This window comes from Zalophus californianus, chromosome 6, assembly GCF_009762305.2.
Source record: "Zalophus californianus isolate mZalCal1 chromosome 6, mZalCal1.pri.v2, whole genome shotgun sequence".
NCBI lineage: Eukaryota > Metazoa > Chordata > Mammalia > Carnivora > Otariidae > Zalophus > Zalophus californianus.
Genome location: NC_045600.1, coordinates 46,053,478 through 46,078,548, shown reverse-complemented (window position 1 = coordinate 46,078,548; position 25,071 = coordinate 46,053,478). Strand labels below are relative to the sequence as shown.

The 25,071-nt window shown below is 39.7% G+C and overlaps 2 protein-coding genes across 5 annotated transcripts in view; one reads left to right on the top strand and one right to left on the bottom strand.

Moving 5' to 3' along the window:
* Positions 1 to 9,044, bottom strand: part of TXNDC16 (thioredoxin domain containing 16) — a 117,593-nt gene extending 108,549 nt beyond the window's left edge. For 2 of the 4 annotated variants that reach the window (XR_003515992.1, XM_027572282.2), the window contains exon 1: positions 8,863 to 9,044. The gene's annotated coding sequence lies outside the window, so the exon portion shown is untranslated. Of the gene's footprint in view, positions 1 to 8,114; positions 8,259 to 8,862 lie in introns of all 4 variants that reach the window. The other 2 variants (XM_027572283.2, XM_027572284.2) reach the window with 2 other exon arrangements.
* A 526-nt stretch (positions 9,045 to 9,570) lies between these two features.
* GPR137C (G protein-coupled receptor 137C) overlaps positions 9,571 to 25,071 on the top strand; it is a 70,283-nt gene continuing 54,782 nt past the window's right edge. The window contains exon 1 of the mRNA XM_027572818.2: positions 9,571 to 10,116. Coding sequence (XP_027428619.1) covers positions 9,697 to 10,116 — 420 coding nt within the window. The 5' untranslated portion in view covers positions 9,571 to 9,696. The remainder of the gene's footprint in view (positions 10,117 to 25,071) is intronic.

Here is a 25,071-nt window from a genome sequence, read left to right as displayed (position 1 = left end):
CTTCTTCACATTATTTTCATTAGAGCTAATTTATATCAGTGAACAAATCTGCCACTGATATTTAATAATGAACCAAGAGTTCAAAAACTCAAGTAGAATCAGTGAGGACTGTGAGTGGTATTTTTAATGATATAATTTAGGGGTATCCTTGATATTAACACTGATTACACATTATAGCCATTTTTTTTTTAAGATTTTATTTATTCATTCAAGACACAGAGATACAGAGAGAGAGAGAGCATGAGCACGGAGAGAGGCAGAGTGAGAGCGAGAAGCAGGCTCCCTGCCGAGCCAGGAGCCGGACGTGGGGCTTGATCCCAGGACCCTGGGATCATGACCTGGGCCGAAGGCAGATGCCCAACCATCTGAGCCACCCAGGTGCCCCACATTATAGCCATTTTAAACCAGTGTATTTTAAAGCCACTTATATTAATGGGAATGGTTTAAAATAGGTCATTCAATATTTTCTTTATTGGGGGGGTGGGAAATGCATGCATCCTGAGGCTAAGGAAATAACTGTATGATATCTGTTACTATATGAAATAACTAAAACACAATGAAAAGATAAAGCTTTTAAATAAAAGTACATTTGAACAATTCAAGTATAAATATAATTTTTCCTGGGCTTGTGGTTACAATTCAGTTATTTTAACACTAAATTGGACAGCAGGGTTAACATATGATTCTTTTCTCATAGAATGAATTTCATAGCAGAAAAAGGTCTAACTGCACATTCAGTGCTAGAATACTTTTCCCACACCTATCTCATTGGACAAATGAAATTATAGATGTGGAAGTACTATGCATTTGGTCAATTAGAGGTGCTGGTGATTATTCTCACATACATACTTTCAGGGACAGGAACTCATTAGTAACTATAACCTTTGCAGTTTGTTCCATCTTTGATAAATTTGATTATTTAAGGAATTACTTAAAGCAGAGAATATTGCACAGGTCAGCCAGAAATAGTTTACATGGTTATAATAAAATAAACACTGAATAATGATTTAACCAAATTCAAGACAACCACAGTTCAGAGGATGGGGAGACAGAAATTAAGGAAACACAAAGTCAGGGTGAGAAGAAGAATAAAAGAGAGCTAAATCTTCGCTTTCACAACACCAAAAGCCAAGTTTATTAGAAATAGGAAAATCAATGCCAAAAAAAACAGGGAGCAATTTAAATAATTGCCTCTAAGGAATAAGAAATTGGAGGAGGAAGATACCAAGGAGACTTTTGGAGTCTTGCGTAGAACCACCTGACTCTTTAAATAGTGTACCTTTTCATTTTGATTTTAAAAGTTAAAGTCATTTTATTTGGACTACGTCAAAACAAAAAGCTCTGCACAACAAAGGAAACAACCAAAAAACTAAAAGACAATCTACTGAATGGGAGAAGGTATCTGCAAATGACGTATCCAAAGAAGTGTTAGTATCCAAAACATATAAAGAACTTATACAAATCAACATCAAAAAAAAAAACAAGTAATCCAATTTAAAAATGGGCAGAAGAACAAACATTTCTCCAAAGATGACATACAGATGGCCGACAGACACATGAAAATATGCTCAACATCACTCATCATCAGGAAAATGCAAATCAAAACCACAATGAGATACCACCTTGTGCCTATCAGAATGGCTAAAATCAAAAGCTCAAGAAACAAAGCGTTGGTGAGGATGTGGAGAAAAAGGAAACTTCATGCACTGTTGGCAGGAGTGAAAACTGGTACAGCCACTGTGGAAAACAGTATGGAAGTTCCCCAAAATTATAAATGTAACTACCCTATGATCCAGTAATTGCACTACTGGGTATTTACCCAAAGGATACAAAAACATTAATTCAAAAGGATTTACATACATTTATGTTTATTGCAGCATTACTTGCAATAGCCAAACTATGGAAGCAGCCTAAGTGTCCATGATTAGATAAAAGGATAAAGATGTAGTATATATACAATAGATTATTCAGCCATAAAAAAAGAATGAAATCCTGTCGTATGCAACATGGATGGATCTAGAAGGTATAATGCTAAGTGAAATAAGAGAAAGACAAATACCATATGGTTTCACTCAAATGTGGAAATTAAACAAAACAAATGAACAAATTAAAAAGAGAGAGAGACACAACCAAAAAACAGACTCTTAACTATAGAGAACAGAGGGTTACCAGAGGGGAGGTGGGTTGAGGGTGATGGGTAAAACAGGTAAAGGGGATTAAAAGTACACTTTTCTTGGGGCACCTGGGTGGATCAGTCAGTTGAGCGTTCAACTCTTAGTTTTGTTTCAGGTTGAGATCTAAGGGTCCTGGTATCTAGCCTTGCCACAGGCTCCATGCTAAGCAGGTAATCTGCTTAAGGCTTCTTCCTCTCCCTCTCCCTCTGCCCTTCCCCAAGCTCACGTGCGCACCCATCTCTCTCTTTAAAATAAATAAATAATTCTCAAAAAAAAAAGTGTACTTCTTTTGATGAGCACTGAGTAATATATGAAATTGAATTGCTATATTGTATACCTGAAACTAACACAACACTGTATGTTGATTACACTGGAATTAAAATAATACAAATGGGGGCGCCTGGTGGCTAAGTTGGTTACGCAACTGCCTTCCACTTGCATCATGATCCTGGAATGCCAGGATTGAGTCCCGCATCGGGCCCCCTGCTCAGCAGGAAATCTGCTTCTCCCTCTCACCCTCCCCCGTCTCGTGCTCTCTCTCTCTCTCATTCTCTCTCTCAAATAATAAAAATTTTTTTAAATCTAAAAAACTAATACAAATGAAAATTAAAAATTAAAATTACTTGTATGTAATCAAATTTTCCATAGCTTCTATGCACATTAATCCAACCTATCCCTGTGGGGCCAAAGAAGAATGTTCATTTCACATGCATGGAAAATAAAATACATTTGCCCAGAGACATGTTCTCCATATAAAAATGTCTTTAAGCCAAAGAGAAGGGAAGTATGAATGGGAAAGGGCAGGGGAATGAGAATACCAGTGAGAACAGAGTAAAAACAAAGATACAGAAGGTACTCGGTGACTCTTTTTCTCCAGTAAGTAGAAAACAGAATGAAAACGATACTTAATGATTCAAAATCTAAATATTGGGTGCCCGGGTGGCTCAGTTGGTTAAGCATCCATCTACCTTCGGCTCAGGTCATGATCTCACGGTCCTGGGATCAAGTCCCACATTGGGCTCGAGTCCTGCATTGGGCTCCCTGCTCAGCGGGGAGTCTGCTTCTCCCACACCCCCATCCCTCCCCTTGCAAAAATAAATAAAAATCTTAAAACACACACACACACAAAATCTAAATGTCAACAAAGAGATGAGTACCTTGGGAGAAATGTAACCTTGGTACTTTGGTGTAGTTGTTCATTGGTATGGGGTAAATAGTTCCAGTTCTCCTGTAGAAGGTTGGATTACGCTTAACTTCCTGCATTTCCCACCTCTAGTGAATTGGTGTGGCCACCGGGTGACTTACTCTAGCCAATAAAATGTAAGCAAAAGTGTCTTATCTTGTTCAGGCGACAGTTTAACACCTAGTCTGTGGTAGGGCAGGACTTACTTTCTTCTCTCGCAGTCATCAAAAATGCTCAGTTGGTGGCTCCTCCTCAGCATGAGTCCCAGAATGAGCACAACACGGAGAACCCTCACTGATATGCAATGAGAATGTGACACGGGGGGAAATAAACCTTATTGTCATAAGCCACTGAGATTTGAGGGGTATTATGGCAGCATAATCTAGTTTATCTTCATTGGTATACACACTAGAACAAGGTGCTACCTTAACAAGAACCCCAAACACTGGGTCAGAGGCCAAGGAGCAAGGACTATTCAGGGCCTAATCAGGGAAACTTTCATCAGAGACTGGAGCTTGGCAATCCACATTAAGGAGTGACGAAACATTTGACAAAACGGTCACTACAATAATTTGGAGGTGACACACACCTAATGAATTTATAATGAGCAGGTACCCAGACCTGTGTGGCTAATGAATGTATTTATGGCCCTAACAGAAGAGGCTTGTAGACAGAAGATGAGCACTGAGCGATAGCTGCTGTTGGTTATGTTTAACGAGGTATTCAAAGAACCACCGCCATCGGGGCGTCTCGGTGGCTCAGACGGTTGAGCGTCTGCCTTCGGCTCAGGTCATGATTCCAGGGTCCTGGGATCAAGCCCCACATCGGGCTCCTGGCTCAGCAGGGAGCCTGCTTCTCCCTCTCCCTCTGCCTCTCTCCCTGCTCATGCTTTCTCTCTCTCTCTCTCTCTATCTCAAATGAATAAATAAAATCTTAAAAAAAAAAAAAGAACCACCGCCATCCAAGAGACTAGCGGTTTAAAACTTAAACAGTCCTTTAGCACCCACCCTTCTATTATCAGGAAGCAAGATGACAAAACTGCTCAGCCACGGGAAGAGGCCATATTCTCCAAAGCCAACTTCAGATGTAGCCAAGGATAATAAAAATGGAAGGACCTCCGGCAGAGTAAAGCCAAGGACCATGGAGAACTATGCCCTAGGGCATGTGCCAGAATATGAACTGTTTGTTACTGGTCTATAATAATGAGATAAACACAGACATTGAGTGTAAATGTCAAAAAGCTGTTATAGCCCATTTTACACAATATTTTTCTGTCTGTTGAATCTAAAAATTTTAAAATTGGGCTTGACATCTGAAAAGTGTTTTCATTCCATTTTTGTTATAATTCATTTTTATTGTAGTTAACAAAAATTTAAATTGAGATTTTGAATCATTAAGAATTAAAAAAAAAAAAACCCTGGTCATTCATGACAGACAGTTTGAAAAGCACTGACCTGGAGAATCCAGTGAACAGAACAAGAGCCCTAGCAATATCTGCCCAGTGAGATTTCAGAGTTCCTACAGTCTTGAGTCTGGTGTGTGTCTTCCATTCTTCCCCTCCCCAAATGGGAACACTTATTATACATATTTGTCCCGACACTACCCTATGTATTCAACTGGGGGTAGGAAACAGATAACTTATAATGTCCAGACTGATAAGAGATTAGCACTACTGGGCATTACTCAGAGATCCTGGACTTTGAGCTTGAAACAGTGACTGGATGGGATTTGGGGGTTATATCCACTGGGAAGGGCCAAGGATGAACTACATGTAAGAAGGAGAATACCTGTTCAGAAAAAGGGTGGACACTGTTCAAATGTTTCTAGTTCTCTACACATGTTAAAATTATATGTCCCCACTTCCTTGAATTAGGTATAGCCATGACTTGATCTGGCCAATTAATTGTGCAGTGACATACGTAACTTCCCGGAGTTTTTCACAGTCAATATATTTTCATGACCCGTGACACATTTTTCTTCTGCTATGATGAATGATAACACTCAAAATGAGGCCTTCTCTGTTAAACCAAGTCTCAGAAAGAGGACAAAATGGGGCAAAGCTCCCAGCTAACCCAGAGTGAACATAAATTAAACAAACATTGTTGTGTTAAATCTCTTAAGTTTGGGGGTTGTTATTACAGTATAACCCAGTCTAGACTTATTGGTTTTAATGACAGCTAAGAGGAGAATGACTTGAACATAAATACATATACGGGATTTTTTTTTTTAATCTTTTACTTATTTATTTGACAGAGAGAGAAACAGCGAGAAAGGGAACACAAGCAGGGGGAGTGGGAGAGGGAGAAGCAGGCTTCCCACAGAGCAGGGAATCCGAATGTGGGGTGCGATTCCGGGACTCTGGAATTATGACCTGAGCCAAAGGGAGATGCTTAACGACTGAGCCACCCAGGCGCCCCTTTATACTGGATTTTCAAAGCACTAAATATCAAAGAATTCACAATTGACCCAATTTCAACTGTAGGACAATTCTAAAAGTGAAGAAGACTCTTTCAAATGCTACTGACTGTAACCACAACAGGGTGCCAATACCAAAAGAAGGAAGTCATAGGCAAATGTTTGCCAATACTACACACATACATCTCCCAACTACATGCAGACTCATACCCTTTGAGCCTGGAGGGGGCCCTCAATTCTATAGATGCTCCTGTCAGCACTAATCAGAGGCGGTAGGCAAGATGTAACTTTTGCTTCACCCCTAAACCCTAAACAAGTATGCCTGCACAGGTCATTTAAAAGTTGATAGGGGCACCTGGGTGGCTCAGTCGGTTAAGCATCCAACTCTTGATCTCAGCTCAGGTCTTGATCTCAGGGTCATGAGTTTAAGCCCCACATTAGGCTCCATGCTGGGTGTGGAAACTACTTTAAAAAAAAAAAGTTGGAAAAAATATGTGACATTTAACTAAGGACAAATACAAGAAGGTGACAAACACTGTGAGTTGGAACGATAAGGCAGTAGTACAAAAAGGGTTAAAGCTTGCAAACAAAACACTAAATAAAAAGCAACAAAATTTGGGGGCACCTGGGTGGCTCAGTTGGTTAAGTCTCAACTCTTGATCTCAGCTCAGGTCTTGATGTCAGGGTCGTGGGTTTGGCCCTGTATTGGGCTCCACGCTGGGCGTGGAGCCAACTTAAAAAAAAAACAAACAAAGGCAACAAAATTTTGCTCAGCACCAAAATACTGAGAGAGTCCCCAGAGGGCAATGTGGAGAAAGAATTTCAACAGAAAAAACATTCATCTTCCTGCTAGTGAGGGGAGAGGGAAGGATCTGCCTTCATTTGTTCCACAGCTGGAGCAGCTGGTGACTCTCTACAGTTAGAACAATCCCATTTTGGGATTGGGTCCTGTTTATAATAATACTCGGCAAATAGTTCTGCTTTTAAATGTTTGAAAGACCATTGTGCTGGAGTAATGTACCCTCCTAGAACAACAATATTCAACCACTGTGCATTTGGACACATTTCAAATTTTAGAGTATCAAGCAGCAAGCTTTTCTAGAAGACCTTGGTTTGGTTCCCTTTATAAGATTAAATTTCCCTTATGATTAACCATAAAACTAAAAGTTTTCCCTCTCAAGAAAAAGAGGAAATTAACAATTGTAAACATTAAATTATACCAAGTTCTGGGGGCATCACTCTCAGAGAAAAGACACATTTCATATTTTGCAACAAATGGGGCATATAATGCTTACCAACTTCTTGTAAGAACATTCTGGCAAAAATTAGCTTATAGTTTAATGTTGCTACTGGAAAAAACCTGCTCACTGAACCAGCTTCAAATAAAATGTTGGTTAGATATCATCAAAGTTTCATTTAAGACTCCAATGGAAGCAATAAAAGGAGTCAACATATCTCTACTTCAAAGCTCCTTCAAGGCAGTTGGGGCAAAATCCTCTATCTGCACCCCTCATGTACCCCCAAAACAGGAAGAGGAAAAGAGACAGCCATCTGGACTTGCTCTGAAATAAGAAATTTCACAAGTAAAGACCTAAAATTAGTATGGGTACTATCCAGATGTTGTTTACCATTAACTTTGAGTAGAGAATATAAGAGAAAAAGAAAAACCAGTTCATGGTGAAAGTCTATTCGTGAACTGAAACATGTACCTCATCATTATGGAAGATACAAAATAGGCATGTCAGGGAACAGGAGGTTCCCCTCATTTTATGAGTGCCTAAAATCACAGAACTCTGAGTTCATGCTTAATTTACAAGCTTAAAGGGCCCCTGGGTGGCTCAATTAAGCATCTGCCTTAGGCTCAGGTCCTGATCCCAAGGTCCTGGGACAGAGTCCCACATCAGGTTCCCCGCTCACCAGGAAGTCTACTCCTTCCTCTCCCTTGCGCTCGTGACTGCTCTCTCTCAAATAAATAAGATCTTTTAAAAAAGAATAATAATTTCCCTTTAAAAAAATTTACAAGCTTAAGCACATAACTGCTTAACTCAGACCTATTAACTTCTTTCAACAAGCTGTACTCTGCTCTAGGCTGCACTGTACACCCTGCTCAGCTGAATGTTTCATCTGAGAGATCCCCCTAACTGTGCCAGGCCTAAACATCACAGTTTGTCAATATACCTATAAAGAATCCAAAACACATGAGTATCTGGTGCCTGGGTGAACCACTGTTCCAGAATCTGGAGTACAAAATAGACTTTAACGTTCCCTGTGGATCACTTAGCTAGGAAAGAAGGTAGCAGAACTCTTAACACAAAGCATTAGGACAAAGGATGGTGAGTTACCAAAGGCTGAGTCTTGATTGCACCAGTAAATGTAGCAGTGTCTTTCAAAAGGATACTGAATTTGTGATGTGCCACTCACTCTAAGGAGAACACAAATTGTTTTCTCATCAGTTTGCATTACTTCGCTCATTTTATTACCAAACGCTAAAAAGAAAAAAAAAAAAGAGAGCAAATGTCGTCAGTCCAATATATGCTGGAAGATCTATCCCTCGCTTATTTACAGCAATAACATAATATAGCATTTGTTTCTGAGCCTCAGGAAGAGCGCCACCATCCACCAAATACAGGACTAAGGCTTGAAGAAATACATACGGAATTTAAGGAGTATAAACTATTCTACTTCTTTCTCCCTAGACATTCATCAGACTTATAGTTCTGTTTCTGCCTTTTTCCCTAAACTTATGCCCAGAGCATCCTTCCAAATTCTAAGTTTCAAAGACCCACATTCCCCCTATTCACATCTCCTGTGGACATCCATCCCATCCTAATATCACTCCTCTAAGAGACATTTCCCGAGGAAGAGTTTTGCTTAAAGCTTCAGTTCACCCCCTCATTCCATCCCCTCTCCCGCACAAAGGGCTCACGAAAGCAAAACGCCCCTCAAAAGGATGCAGGTGAGGGCCCTTTAAAGCCAAACTCCAGAACTCAGTTGCGCAGCCCTTATTAGGGGACGGCCGCCAGGCTGAATCCCCATCCCGGCAGGCAGAAACCACAGCCCCTCCACCGAAGGACCCGCGCTGTCACCTACCTGCCCGAGACCTGCGGGCAGGACCTACCCGGAGGAACCCAGGCGGTTCCCGCGGCCGACAATTCCCCCCACGTGAAGAAGAGGCAGAAGGCAGGGCAGGCTGGCAGCGGCGAACCACGGCGCTATCTACTAGGGCGCAGCAACCCCGCCCTCAGCGACTGCGGCCACCACCGCACGCTGGGGTCGTCCTGCAGAGCAAAAAACAACCCCAAGACTCCTCCCTCTCCTCGTGCTCCCTACGTGCGGCCTCTCCAACCAATGGAAAGCGCAGGAGGCGGGGCGAGAGCCGCCCCAGGTGACAGGCGACCACCGAGTCCTCCCGCCGGCGCGAGCGGGCAGTGCAGTTGCTGGGCCAATCGGCAGTGTGGGTGGGGAGTGAAGGGGAGGGAGAAAGTGAGGAACGGGGATGGCCAATCAGATCTTGGAGCCTTCGAACGACGGGTTCTGTGGCCCGTGGCCTTCCGAGCGCGGCGCGCAGGGGGCGTGCCCGCCTAGGCCAATCGGCGCGAGTCCACGGTGCGGAGCGAGCGCCTCAAATGCTCGGGTTTCTCAGCTGATTGTCTCCAGCCGAGAGTTGTTTTTTGCAGCTACCGAGCCGAGCCGCAGCAGGAGGAGCCGAGACCCCCGGGGGGGAGGGGGGGAGGCGGGGAGAGGAGGCGGGGTCCGGGGAGCCGCGGCTGCTCTGCGCGGGGCTCCGGGTCCTGTCACGGCGCTTCCTGGGGTTGGAGGTTGGGGTGGGTGGGGGGTAAGGGGGAAATCTTTCTCCCCCTCGACGGCGGCTCCGAGTCCGGCCCCTTCGTTCCCGCGCTCTTTTACCGGCCCCCCAGCCCCCTCATGAGGGTGTCCGTGCCGGGTCCGGCGGCCGGCCGCGAGCCCTCGACGCCCGGAGGCGGAGGCGGAGGCGCCGTCGCTGCCGCCTCAGGCGCCGCGGTGCCGGGCTCGGTGCAGTTGGCGCTGAGCATCCTGCACGCCCTGCTCTACGCCGCGCTCTTCGCCTTTGCCTACCTGCAGCTGTGGCGGCTGCTCTTGTACCGGGAGCGGCGGCTGAGTTACCAGAGCCTCTGCCTCTTCCTCTGTCTCCTGTGGGCAGCGCTCAGGACCACCCTCTTCTCCGCCGCCTTTTCGCTCAGCGGCTCCCTGCCCCTGCTCCGGCCGCCCGCTCACCTGCACTTCTTCCCCCACTGGCTGCTCTACTGCTTCCCCTCCTGTCTCCAGTTCTCCACGCTCTGTCTCCTCAACCTCTACCTGGCGGAGGTAAGGCGGGAGGACCGGCATGCGGGGCCGGGCGGGCGAGCGGGGCTGCCGCGATCAACTCGGGCTGAGGACTGGGCGGGGGGGAGGGGGGACCGGCCAGTTCGAGGCGGACCCGAGAGCAGCTTGGGGAAACTGAGGCACGCCTGGAGTGTGCGCCAGTGTGCTCGCCCTAAACTTAAGCGGCGGATAGACTCGGTTCCTGAGAGACTGGCGGGGTTGAGTGAGTGAGAGTGTGGGTTCTGACAACTTACAACAGGACCACCCTTTGTTCGGTGTTTTGGCCCTCCAAGGTAAGGTGTTGGTGGCACCAACAAAGTGGCATCGCAAGAAGTAGGAGCCCCGGTAGCTCTGCCGAAGCTGGACTGTGTTGAGAGAGGTTGGATGCTGAGGTAGCAGCAGCTCTGCTGAAGCTGGACTGCTGCCAGCCATTACGTCACCAGGCAGAGCTGTTCCTCTGCTATTGTTGCTGCGTTTCTTTTATTAGAAGCTTATATTCCCTCCTGCATCTTCTTTCCTGTGGCTCAATAAGCCTCACACAAATTCCGTTCGATAGTTCCCCAGCAGGGTTAATGATCAATAACCAAAGCCGAGGGTCAGTATAAAGACCTCCATAAAGCTCTTAATGTTTGCCCCACTTGCTCCAAGCTTTAGCTATTTATCCTACCTCTTACAGCCTAGTGGTTTGTTTTGTTTTGGGTTTTTTTTTTTTTTTTGGAGCTAATTAAGATAGAAAATACTAGCTTAACCTGTGACTATTGCAGAAACAAACCACTAAACTGTTTTTGCAATAACTTGCTTAATAGCTGGAACCTAATCACACCCCCTTTCTCTTTTATGGGGAATTGCTGGTTGGATTGCATTGTTCTGCAGCGCCTAGGTATTTGACCCATTTCAAACAGGTTTGAGAGTGTAAGGTTGTCAATCAAGTGTGTCAGCTAGTGGTATTTAAGCCACAGATTTTTGAGAATTGCCCCAAAACTCTCCCTTCCCCATCCCCCCCCCAAAAAAAAGCTTGAGGAGGGGAGGAAACAAGGTGACATCATATGCTTAATACTGACTAATATAGAACAATATTGGTCTATGCAGCTAATCCTCTCAAAGGCTTTTGGAGGTGATGAGAATTAACATAATTCTGAGCAAAGGTAAAAAAAACATTTGAGGCAGATTGTTTATATTTTCTCCGTAAATCTACTCTTCTCCCATAATAGATGGAAAGTAGAATGCATAATTTTAAAATTACAGTCATAACTTCAGCTTTTACCACATTAAAAACAACAGTTGAAAATAAGTAACAAAACTAATTTAACTTGAATTCTTTTCTTTCCCCATCCTTTGGAAGTCCAAGCAATACAAGACAAAACCCAAACAGTGAAAAGCAAAAATAAAAAAAAATGGGCAATCATAAACCAAATAATCATGCCATGGTCATGTCACTTATTTGATGATGCTCTTCTAGTTGTTAAAGCTGTTATAATACTTTGGTCCTTTATAGTTAAATTGATACATTGTATTCTTCCCGACACCATTTCTGATAGAATACCAGTGACCTCTCATTACTGAAGCTTAAATCTAGCTTCAGACATAATTTACCTGAAAGTGACTAGCAATCCTTAAGCCATGAGCATCAGGATAATTTGTTTTTCCCCTATACATTTTGACTTATAAAATCATATTAATGATTCCCTGTAAAATAGTGGGCATTTTATAAAGTAGCTAAACACTCTTTTTTACTTTTTTTGGAGAAATAAGGTAATGCCATAAAGGGCATAAATCTTAAGGATACAGCTATGAAATTTTATGTATGCGTACACTCATGTTACCACCCGGATTAAGATAGACAGCATTTCTGGTGCCCCAAGTTATTCCCTTGTGCCCTCTTCCAGTCATACCTCTCACCTTGAGGTAATCACAAAGTGGCTAAACACTATCACAAGAGAAAAAGCATCTATAGTTAAGCTCAAAATTCTAAAAGTATGCTTCTACAGCATAAACTGCATGATATCTAGATTGGGTTTTCATGCTTTTAATTGCTGATATTCCAGGGGAAGAATTTAAATGTCTAAAAGTCTTCCTGTTAAATGAATTTTTTTGTGTGATGTAATTTTTCAAAAAGCAATAAAACTCAATAAACCTAGAAAACATTTGAAAAGAACATAGACTAAAGCTTTTTCCTTTTGTAGTGGCTCCTAAAAAGTGTAGATTATCTATGCTTGTTTTTTTATAATCAAATTAACAATTTTAAAACAATAACTATACTTAACAAATTTTCAACTGTTTAAAGAGATATCTTGACCAGAAATCATTTCCCTATTATTAGAAAAAATCAGGAGGAGTCTGTATTTAAAAGAGTATTTGAATTCAAATTTTTATATAAATTCCAAGTAACTGGAAGTATACTTTCCGTTGATCGTTCTGAATTAATGAAACTTTTTCAGTGAGTTCTTGGTATTATAAAAGTATGGTAAGGAAAATCTATCTGGTAACAACAAAACTGACATTTGATTTTTTTTTTATTTTTTTATTTTTTTTACTAAAAGGCCCTATATCTGTTTTGAATAGTTGCACTTCTTGATTACCAAATCACTCTGTCTCTACTATCTGTCATTAAATACCAATTTCATTTTGCTTTTGGCCTCTTTAAAGCATTTGTTGCATACATTTCTTATGATTAAAAATATTCTAACTTTAAGGACTTAGTTACAAAAAACCATGGAGCAGAATAAAAACAAAGTTAGAAAAACAACCGTTACTACTCTAATGCATTTTGGTGGTTCTTCTAAAACTCATGAAGTTTTCAAAAAGTTAAGACTGCCTAAATCACTCTTGTTGACTACACTTGAGTGGAATTGAGATAAGGAGAAGTAGCCCTTCTGAAATAGACTTTTCAACTTAATCTCCTGGAAGCAGATACTTAGGGGGAGACCCACTGTACACTAATCTAAAAACACCTACTGAGCTTTTTTTGACATGATCAATAGAACAGGTACTTTACCAGAGAAAGGTTTACACTCTTGTACTTTTACCAGAGAAGGCTTCAATCTTTAAAACAGATTATCTGATAAAACTGTTGCTACCTACCACTGGAACAAGTAAAAGGACTTAAGATGAGAGTTGATAGTACACTGTCTTTGGAGTATTATTATATATGCCAAAATCAATGAGTTCATCTTCAAGGCCCATATTGACATTTTTTCTTACAGTTGTGTAACATGAATGCCAGTTGTTTAATCAGGATAAATATGGTGACTTAATCACTGACAAAATGCCACAATGCCAGCTAGGAAAATTAAATTCAGAATCTTAACTCTCACATTCATGGATGCTGTCATTGTCCCTGACAATGAATATATTCTTCCAAATATTGATAATATGTCAAATAATGTGTAGTTTAACTTACATGTACTTGAGTGTCATTATAATGTTCTGTGATTTCTCACAAAAGCATTTTCTTCACCTAACATGAAAACTCCTTGATTAAGTTAATTTATTATATTTTTATCTCATAGCAACTAGAACAATGGTGAATATATTATTGAATGACATTCTTTTTTTTTTAAAAGATTTTATTTTATTATTTATTTGAGAGAGAGAGAATGAGAGATAGAGAGCACGAGAGGGAAGAGGGTCAGAGGGAGAAGCAGACTCCCCGCAGAGCAGGGAGCCTGATGTGGGACTCGATCCCGGGACTCCAGGATCATGACCTGAGCTGAAGGCAGTTGCTTAACCAACTGAGCCACCCAGGCGCCCTGAATGACATTCGTGAAAAGGCCAAAACTAGAAAATATTTAGCCATCTAAAATTTGGGGGTTAACTTGATTTTGATGAACATTTGAGGTAAATTATTTGTGTACTTTCTGGGATCTTTATATTTTCTGCCTAAAAGATTGCCTATTGGTATGAATGCTACGATTCTCTTAGATTATCATGATTTAATTAGATAAAAGTTAATTTTGATTACTGCAGGTAAAGTATTACTAATGAAACCACTTGAATATATTCGAGTTTTGCTTAGCAATACTATTTTTACATCATGGCAAATGACCCATAGTAATTAGGTCTTTGCTAATTTGGCTTCAACAAATTCTATTAAATAGAAAAGTCTGTAAAACAAGTAAGTTTCACATCAGGAATCAGTTATTATTTGCTGGAAATAGTGATTTAGTTCAGTGTTGGATTTTATAACACTGTCTTCACAAACCCCATGATATAGGTAGATACAAACAGGGTGTGATTTGTCCACAGTTATTGGGCTAATATGTATCACATAGGGCTACCATATAGCCAAAGGCTATAAAGTCTTATCAAGTGATCCATCCTTATGAACTTCCCTGGACACCATCAATGCGTTATTATTTAGTGCTTTACTATTTCATTTGCTTTCCCACTTTCCCCCATTTCAAACCTTTCCTCTTGCCAGCAGACTTTCTTCTCCCTTCATTCTCAGCATTTGACTCTCAGCTCCTAGTTTATGGAAGAAACCCGGGCCATCTGGCTGAACAAAGATTCAGAAAGCTACCTTAAAATGCTGTAAAGAGTATTTAATCTTTTTCAATGAATGATTGAGCTAGTAAGTGAGGAAATTCCTCAGAGGCAAGAAACCACACACACAAGAAAGAAGTGAATGCAGAATGATAAAGTACCACACAGATATTTGTCTTGGGGTTAGGAGTGGTTATTAGCTGCTTCCTGCTGGCTTAAAGGCTGGATTTTAAATTTTATGTGTTGGGGATCTGGGAAGGTGACATTGGAGGCAATACCTTGTGAAGTCTGATCAGAGACTTCATTCCCTCCAACTTAGTCACAGAATTCTCAAAGTGTATATCTTCTGTGGATGGACTAGGAAAAAGCAGGTTCTCAAAGGTTGATAATGGTCTTTGTGCCTATCTCTGCCTTGGTTTTGGGTGAAGGAGGCACATATTGGGGAAGAAAAGTCTTCCCTGAGAATGCATAACAAGTTTATTCTCACACAAGTTTGAAGCCTGAATTCACACCACTTCTGTGACCTTGGAGGAAAAAAATAAATAAACCCAACCTGAAAATGTAGTTTAATGGTATCCAGGCTTGGTAGTAACCTAAAGAACTTGGAAGGAACCAATGCAAATCATTTGTTGAGGAGTATAATTTAAACAAAGAATCCTGACAGGTAAGATTTCACAGGACATGAGCTCAAAATGAAAAATTCACTACAGAATCTACATACAAAGATTAAAGATATTAGAATTATCAAATACATAATATAAAATATTCATTTATGTGAATTAAGAAAGTGAACAGTATTGATATGATTTTAAAAAGTTAACTAGGCACATTTGGAAATAAATCATTTTTAAATTAAAAATAAAATTAAAAGCTGAAATGAATGGTTAAACAACAGATTGAACAAAAAGAAATTAGTGGAGGTACCTGGGTTGAGCATCCAACTCTTTGTTTTGGCTCAGGTCATGATCTCAGTGCCGTGGGATCAGGCTCTGCATTAGGCTCCATGCTCAGTGCAGAGTCTGGGATTCTCTCCCTTTCCCTCTCCCTCCCCCTCTGCTCCTCCCCCCACTTGTGTGCCATCTCTCTCTCTCTCTCTCTCTCTCTCTCAAATAAATAAAATCTTAAATTAGTGAAGATCTGAATATAAATCACCCAGAATATAGCCCAGAAAATAAGAAATCGAAAATATGAACAAAGGATTAAGGGAGAATGAAAATAGAGTAAGCAGGTCCAATATATATCTAACTGGAATTTCAGAGAAATTGTTCAAAGGAATAATGACTTAGAGTTTGCCCAAATTTATGAAAGACATCAAGTTTCAGAGTAAGCCCCCAAAATCCAGGACAGGCTAAATGAAAATGAACACAGAGTAAAACTTCAAAATAACAAAGACAAAATATTTTTAAAACAAGTAGAATGGCTAAAATAAAAAACACAAGTGTTGGTGAAGATGTGGAGAAAAAGGAACCCTCATTCACTGTTGGTGGGAACGTAAACTGGTGCAGACACTGTAGGAAACAGTATAGAGGTTCCTCAAAAAATTAAAAATAGAACTGTCATAACCAGTAACTCCACCACTGGGTATTTACCAAAAGAATACAAAAATACTAATTCAAAAAGATATATGCTCTCCTGTGTTTATTGTAGCATTATTTACAATAGCCAAGACGTGGAAATAGCCCAGGTGTCCATCAATAGGTGAATGGAGAAAGAAAATGTGGTGTATGTATACAATAGAATATTATTCATAAAAAAAATGAAATCTTGTCATTTGCAACAACATGCATGGATCTTGAGGGTATAATGCTAAGTGAAATAAGTTAGAAAAAGACAAATACCATATGATTTCACTCATATAAGGAATTTAAGAAACAAAACAAATGAACAAAGGAAAAAGAGAGGAAGACAAATCAAGAAACTGACTTAACTATAGAGAACAAACTAATGGTAGCTGGGGGGAAGTGCATGGGGGAATGGGTGAACTAGGTGAAGGGGATTAAGAGTACATTTATCATGATGAGTACTGAGTAATGTATAGAATTCCTGAACCACTATATTGTACACTTGAACCTAATACTGTTAACTGTACTGTAATTAAAGTAAATAAACATAATACCTATTAAAATTTTTAAAAACTACACGGAGATGATATTACTACAAAGGAAGAAAATTAGGGTGTTGACATTTCATTAACAACTAAAGAATTCAGAAGACAGTGAAACATCATCAGAATGCTGAGAAAAAGAAACCAGCAACATAAAATTCTACCCACAATGAAACTATCAACAATAAGGGTGAAGTTAAGAGGGACATCAGCAAGATGGTGCAGTAGGAATCCATGGACCCTCCTTCCCCCTGCAAATAGCCAATTCAGCAACAATTCACAGACAAATTCCCTTTGTAAGAAATCCAGAAACTAATTGAACGGCTTCTGCACCCCAGGTGAAAACAAAACCACAATCACCAAAATGAGTAAGGAAACCAGTCCCTGACCCCAGTGCAGTACCTTAGAACTGGGAAGAGACCACCTAGCTTTCAACTTCTTTCAGTAGAGGAGAGGTGTTTGTTCACTCATCCAGCAGCCTAACTTTTCCTGGGGGGTTCCCCAGGAAAGACTGTCTTTCCAGTGTTAGAATTCTAATGGGTCCAATACAGTCTAACAACCTAGGGGGAGAACAGAGACAGCAATTTGAACTAGTAAGCAATAGCTCCCCTCCCATATTTCAGCACAGACCAAGCGAATCAGAACTACAGCTTCCTACATTTCCCTGGGGAGAAAAAGAGTTGGTAGAGGCCCCCAGAATCTCTGGACAAGCTGATTAGTGAGGGCCGTCTTCTGTATAAGGACAGTCTGTGAAGACTGGGAGAGGTGACTGTTTTGTTTGTTGCACAGACACCAATACAAAAGTCAAGAAAAATGAATAATCACGCAAAGATGTTCCAAATAAATCCGCAAGATACATTCAGAAATCCTAATGAAACAGCGTTATATGATTTGCTTGACAGAGAATTCAAAATAACTGTCATAAAGATGCTAACCGAGGTCAAAAGAACAAAGCATGAACAATTTTGACAAAGCATGAGGATTTCAAAAGAAAATATTTTAAAAGTACAAAATGGAAATCATGGAGCTGAAACTAACAAAATCTGATGTGAAAAATTCATTTGAGGGGTTCATCATCAGACTAGATCAAATGGAAGAAAGGATCAATGATCTCAAAGACAAGTCATTGGAAATAATTTAGTCAGAAGAGCAAAAAAAATAGAATGAAGAAGAATGAACAAAGCTAAAGAGACTTACGGTACACCATTAAACAGACCAGTATATGCATTGAGTCCCAGTTGGAGAAGAAAGGACCAGAAAGCGTATCTAAAGAAATAATGGCTGAAGACTTCCAAATCTGGGGTAAAAATGAACATCCAGATCCAAGAAAAGGAGTCTAAAGAAATCCACACCAAGACAAATTATAATCAAATTGTCAAAAGTCAAAATGATTTTAGAAAGCAGAAAAATAGAGACTTGTCACATGCAGGGGAATCTCTATAGGACTATAAGCAGATGTTTCAGCAGAAATCTTGCAGGCTAGAAGAAAGTGGGATCATCTATTCAAAGTGCCAAAAGAAAAATACCACCAACAAAGAATAATATTGTTTTGCAAAACTATCCTTCAAAAATGGGAAAAATAATGACTTTACAGATAAAAGCTGAAGGAGTTCATCACCACTACACCTGCCTTACAAAAGATGCCAAAGAGAATTCTCCAAGTTAGAACAAAAGGATGCTAAAAAGTAACACAATAACATAAGTATGAAACTCATTGGTAAAGATAAATATATAGACAAATAAAGAATACTGTATTGTAATGGTAATTATTAAATCATTTTAATTCCAGGATAAATGTTAAGAGTATTAAAATAACAGTAAAATGTTAAAAGATATACAAAATAAATAGGTACAAATTGTGACAACAAAAAATGTTAAGGGGGAGAAGTTAAAGTGTAGAGTTTTTGTATACAGTTGAACTCAAATTATTATCAGCTTAAAATAAACTTATAACTATATTTTTTGTGTACTATAAGGTAACTACACACACACAGGCACATATAAAAACCTATAGAAGTCATGGCACCTGGGTGGCTCAGTCGGTTAAACGTCTGCCTTCGGCTCAGGTCATGATCCCAGGGTTCTGGGATCGAGCCCCACATCGGGCTCCCTGCTCCACGGGAAGCCTGCTTCTCTCTCTCACTCCCCCTGCTTGTGTTCCCTCTCTCACTGTGTCTCTCTCTGTCAAATAAATAAATAAAATCTTTAAAAATAAATAAATAAAAACCTATAGAAGTTACACAACAGAAAAAGGAAAAGGAATCAGAGCATATCAATACAAAAACAAATCATAAAGAAGGACAGCAAGTGATGAAAAGAATGAGAAAACTAACAGAAAAATATCAACAAATGCAAAAAGTAAATCCTTCCTTAATAATAATTCTTTAATGTAAATGGATTATGGGTGCCTGGGTGGCACAGTCGGTTAAGCATCTGACTCTTGATTTCAGCTCAGATCATGATCTCAGGGTCATGAGACCGAGCCCTGCATTGGGCTCCATGCTCATCAGGAAGTCTGCCTGAGATTCTCTCCCTTTCCCTTTGCTCCTCCCCCCACTCACACACACACTCTCTCTAAAATAAAATAAATCTTTAAATAAATTTACATGGATTAAACTCCCCAATCAAATTGCTTGGAGTTGCTGAATGGATTGAAAAAAAATAAAAGACCCAACTATATACTGTCTACAAAAAACTTGCTTTAGATTTAAGGATACACATAAACTGAAAGTGAAGGGATAGAAGAAGATATTCCATGCAAATAGTAACCAGAAGAGAGCAGTGGTGGCTATACTTAGACAAAATAGACCTTAAGTCAAAATCTGTCATAAGGGGCAAAGAAAGACATTTTATAATGATAAAAGGGTCAATCCACCAGGAAGATAGAACAATTATATAGGCACCCAACGTGAGTACCTAACATATAAAGCAAATATTGACAGAACTGAAGGAAGAAATACACAGTAATACCATAATAGAAACTTCAATACCACATTTTTAATAATAGCTAGAACATCCAGCAAGTGGGGCGCCTGGATGGCTCAGTTGGTTAAGCGTCTGCTTTCAGCTCAGTTCATGATTCCAGGGTTCTGGGATTGAGCCCCGTGTTGGGCTCCCTGATCAGTGGGGAGCCTGCTTCTCCCTCCCCCTCTGCCTCCCCACCCCCGCTTATGAACGCTCTCTCACTCTCTCTCTCTCAAATAAATAAAATCTTAAAAAGAGAGAGAACATCCAGATCAAAAAGGACACAAAGCACTTGAGTAAACTGTACACCAAATGGACCTAACAGACATATACAGAACATTTCACCCAATAACAGCAGAATACACACTTTTCTCAACCACATATGGATTTTTCTACAGGGTAGATGAGAATTTAAATCACAAAATAAGTCTTAGCAAATTTAACAAGATTGAAGTCATACCAAGCATCTTATCTGAACACAATGAAATGAAACAAATTAATAGCAGAAGTAAAACTGGAAAATTCACAGCTATGTGGAAATTAAATAACACACCCTTGAACAGCCATTGGGTGAAAGAAGAAATTAAAAAAGGAAATTAGAGGGGTGCCTGGGTGGCTCAGTCAGTTAAGTGGCTGCCTTAGGCTCAGGTCATGATCCCAGGGTCCTGGGATCGAGCCCCACGTCAGGCTCCTTCCTCAGCGGGGAGCCTGCTTCTCCCTCTCCCTCTGCCTGCCACTCCACCTGCTTGTGCTCTCCCTCTCTCTATCTCTATGAAATAAATAAAATCTTAAAAAAAAAAAGAAAGTAGAAAATATCCTGTGACAAAGGAAAATACAACATACCAAAAATTATGTGAACAAAAGTAGTACTGAAAGGGAAGTCTGTAGCTATAAATGCCTACATTAACAAAGAAAAAAGATCTCAGATAAACAGCCTAACCTTACACCTCAAGGAACTAGGAAAAAAAAACAACAAACTAAGCCCAAAGTTAGTAGGAGGAAGGAAATAACAAAGATCAGAGTAGAAAGAAATGAAATAGAGAATTTAAAAAAATGGAAAAAGTCAATGAAAGAGTTGGTTTTTTAAAAAGATAATTTTTTCAACAAACTCTCAGCTAGACTAAGAAAAAAAGAAAAAATTGGAAACAAAAAAAGAGACATTACAACTGATGCCACAGAACTAAAAAGGGTCATAAAAGACCACTATGAACAATTATACACCAATAAACCAACAAAATGGATAAATTTCTGGAAACATAAAACCTACCAACACTGAATCATAAAGAAATAGAAAATCTGAAAACACCTATGAATCAATAATCAAAAACCTCCCAACAGAGCAAAGCTTAGACTAAGATGACTTCACTGAAGAATTCCACCAAACATTTAAAGAAGAATTAATGCCAGTTTTTCTCAAACACTTTGAAAAAAAAAATTGAAAAGAACACTTCCTAACTCATTTTATGGGGCCAGCATCACCCTGAGACCAGAGCCAGACAAAGACAACACATGAAAAGGAACCTACAGGGGCGCCTGGGTGGCTCAGTCATTAAGCGTCTGCCTTTGGCTCAGGTCATGACCCCAAGGTCCTGGGATCAAGCTGCGCATCGGGCTCACTGCTCCATGGGAAGCCTGCTTCTCCCTCTCCCACTCCCCATGCTTGTAGTTCCCTCTCTTGCTGTGTCTCTCTCTGTCAAATAAATAAATAAAATCTTAAAAAAAAAAAAAAAGAAACCTACAGGCCAATATCCTGATAAATATAGATGCAAAAATCCTCAAGAAAATATGAGCAAATTGAATCCAACAGCACATTAAAAGGATCATACACCAAGTGGGATTTGTCTCTGGCATGCAAGAATGGTTCAACATAGGAAAATCAATTAATGTGCTATACCACATTAACAGAATAAAGGATAAAAGTCATGTGATCATTTCAATAGATATACAGAAAAGCATTTGACAAAATTTAACATTCTTTTGTGATAAAAACTCTCAACAAAGAAGGAATAAAAGGAAATTACCTCAACATAATAAAGGCCATATATAAAATGCTATGATAACATCATTTTCATATGTCTTGAGATATTGCCTAATTTCCCTTTGGGTTTCTTTTTTAACCCAATGGTTGTTCAAGAGTGTGTTGTTTAATTTCCACATAGGCATTTGCCTTTGGCTCAGATTGTGATCCCAGGGTCCTGGGATCAAGCCCTGCATTGGGCTCCCTGCTCAGTGGGAAGCCTGCTTCTCCCTCTCCCTCTGCATGCTGTTTCCCCTGCTTGTGCAGGTGCCAACCGACTGAGCCACCCAGGTGCCCCACATGTGGTCAATTTCTAAAAATATTCCATGTGTTAATAAAAAGAAAGTGTACCCTGTTGTTGGAAGTTGTATTCAATGAATGATCGCTTTTTGTATTCCCATATATTTTATATGCTTAAATTTTTATGTTCCTTATATTTTTCAGTAGCAGAAGTGAAAATGAAAAATTCACAACTCTCTCCCTTTGCCCCTCCCCACCGCTCATTCGCTCTCTCTCAAATAAATAGATAAGATCGAAAAAGAAAGAAAGAGAGAGAGAGAGAGAGAAAGAAAGAAAGAAAGAAAGAAAGAGAAAGAAAGAAAGAGAAAGAAAAAAGAAAAAAGAATTTGACCACATGCTAGAGCATGAAAGCAACATTAACAAGTTAGAGACAGTGATTGAGAGTGCATCTCAAAACTTACCAGCTAGCTGGGCCTATGTCCCATCTCCATAAATGGGTTATAATGCCAATCCCATAGAGTTGTTATGAGGACTAAATGATACCAAATTCAGAAAAAGTAATTGTAAAAAATAGCTGCAAATATCTCTCATGAACCTAGAAGCAAAAATCCTTAGCAAATCAAATCCAAAAATATACATAAAAGATAACATATCCTGACAAAATAAGTTTTATCCTAAGAATGCAACATTGGTTTAAATTTCAAAAGTCAATGCAATAAATCTTATTGACAGTGTAAAGGAGAAAATCATATCATTTCAATAGATGCAGAAAAAGAATTTGACAAAATTCAACAACCATGATTTTTTAAAACTCGACCTGTAGCAAACTAGGCAAAAGAGGAGAAATTCCTCAATCTAATAAAGAACATCTACAAAAAACCTACAGCCAACATTATACTTAAAATGAAAGATTGAAAGATTACTTCCACACCTGGCTGGCTTAGTTGGTGGAGCATACAACTCTTGATCTCGGGGTCATGAGTTTGAACCCCACATTGGGTGTGAAGATTACTTAAAAAAAAAAAAAAGAAGAAGAAAGATTACTCCCTAGGACAAGAAGAAGGTAGTTTCACTTCTTGTCCTAGCCATTGTGCTAGAGATTCTAGCCATTGCAATAAAATAAGAAAAAAAAAACTTAAAAATTACAAAGATGGGGCACCTGGGTGGCTCAGTCAAGCATCTGCCTTCAGCTCAGGTCATGATCCCAGAGTCCTGGGATCAAGCCCTGGGGATGGGCTCCCTGCTCAGCGGGGAGTCTGCCTCTCCCTCTGCCCCTCCCCCTGCTCATGCTCTCTCTCTTTGACAAATAAAATCTTTTAAAAAAATTATAAAGACAGAAAATACACACAAAAATATCCAATTAAAAAGTGGGCAAAAGACATGAACAGACATTTCTCCAAATAAAACATATAGATGGCCAACATACACATGAAAAGATGCTCAACATCACTAATCATCAGGGAAATGCAAATCAAAACCACAATGAGATATCACCTCACACCCATAAAAATGGCTAAAATCAAAAATACAAGAAACAACAAGTATTGACAAGGATTCAGAGAAAAAGAAACCCTCATGCACTGTTGGTGGGAGTGCAAACTGGTGTGGCCACTGTGGAAAACAGTATGTAGTTTCCTCAAACTAAAAACAGAATATCATATAATCCACTCCCGGGTATTTACCCAAAGAATACGAAAGAATACTGGGTATTTACTCAAAGAATATGAAAGAATACAAAAACACTAATTTGAAATGATAGATGCACCTCTGTGTTTATTACAGCATTATTTACAATAGCCAAGACATGGAAACAGCCCAAGTGTCCATCACACATTCCATATATATTACATATATTCCATACACACATATTCCATTGTGTGTGTATACATATATGTATACACACACACACACGCACATGCGCACAATGGAATATTACTCAGCCATAAAAAAGAATGATATCTTGCCATTTGCAACAACATGGGTGGATTTAGAGGGTATAATGCTAAGTAAAATATGTCAGAGAAAGACAAATATGACTTCACTCATATGTGGAATTTAAGAAACAAAACAAAGGAAAAAAGAGACAAATCAAAGAACAGACTGTTAATATACAGACCAAACTGATGGTTACCAGAGGGTAAGTGGGTTGTGGGGGATGGGTGCACTAGGTGAAGGAGATTAAGAGTACTCTTACCATGATGAGCACTGAGTAATGATTAGAACTGTTGAATCACTATATTATACACCTGAAGCTAATATATCACTGTATATTAACTACTGGGATTAAAGTAATTTTTTTAAATTAGAAAGAAAGAAGCAAAATTATCTTCATTTGTAGGTAACATGATTAGGTTAAAATCCTAATAAATCAACAAAAAATTGTTGTAACTAATAAGTGAATTTAAGAAGCTTGCAGTATATCACTGTATTTTATATACTAGCAGAAAACAGTTGGAAAATGAAATAAAAATAATTCCATTTACAATAGTGCCTCCCAAATTAAAATACTTAGGAATAAATGTAATAATAGATGTTCAAGTCCTCTATAATGGAAACTACAAAGCTACTGAGAGAAATTAAAGAAGGCCTAATGGCAAGATATACCCTGGAAAGCTCATTATTTTTAAGATGTCACTTGTCCCCCAAATTGACCTATATATACAATGCAATCCCCATTAAAATATCAGCAGAATTTTTTAGTAGCGGTTGCCAAGATGATTTAAAAATGTATGTGGGGGCACCTGGGTGGCTCAGTCCCTCAAGGGTCTGCCTTTGGCTCAGGTCATGATCTCAGGGTCCTGGGATTGAGCCCAGTGTCCTGCATTAGGCTTCTTGCTCAGTGGGGAGTCTGCTTCTCCCTCTCCCTCTGCTCCTCCTCCCACTTGTGCATGCATGCATGCACTCTCTCTCAAATAAATAAATAAAATCTTTTAAAAATGTATGTGGAAATACAAAGGACACATAATAGTTGAAAAAATTTGGAAATCATACCACCTGATTTTAAGACTTACTTTAAGGGCACCTGGGTGGCTCAGTTGGTTGGGTGACTGCCTTTGGCTCGGGTCGTGATCCTGGAGTTCCGGGATCGAGTCCCACTCAGCAGGAAGTCAGCTTCTCCCTCTGACCCTCCCCCTTCTCATGTGCTCTCTTT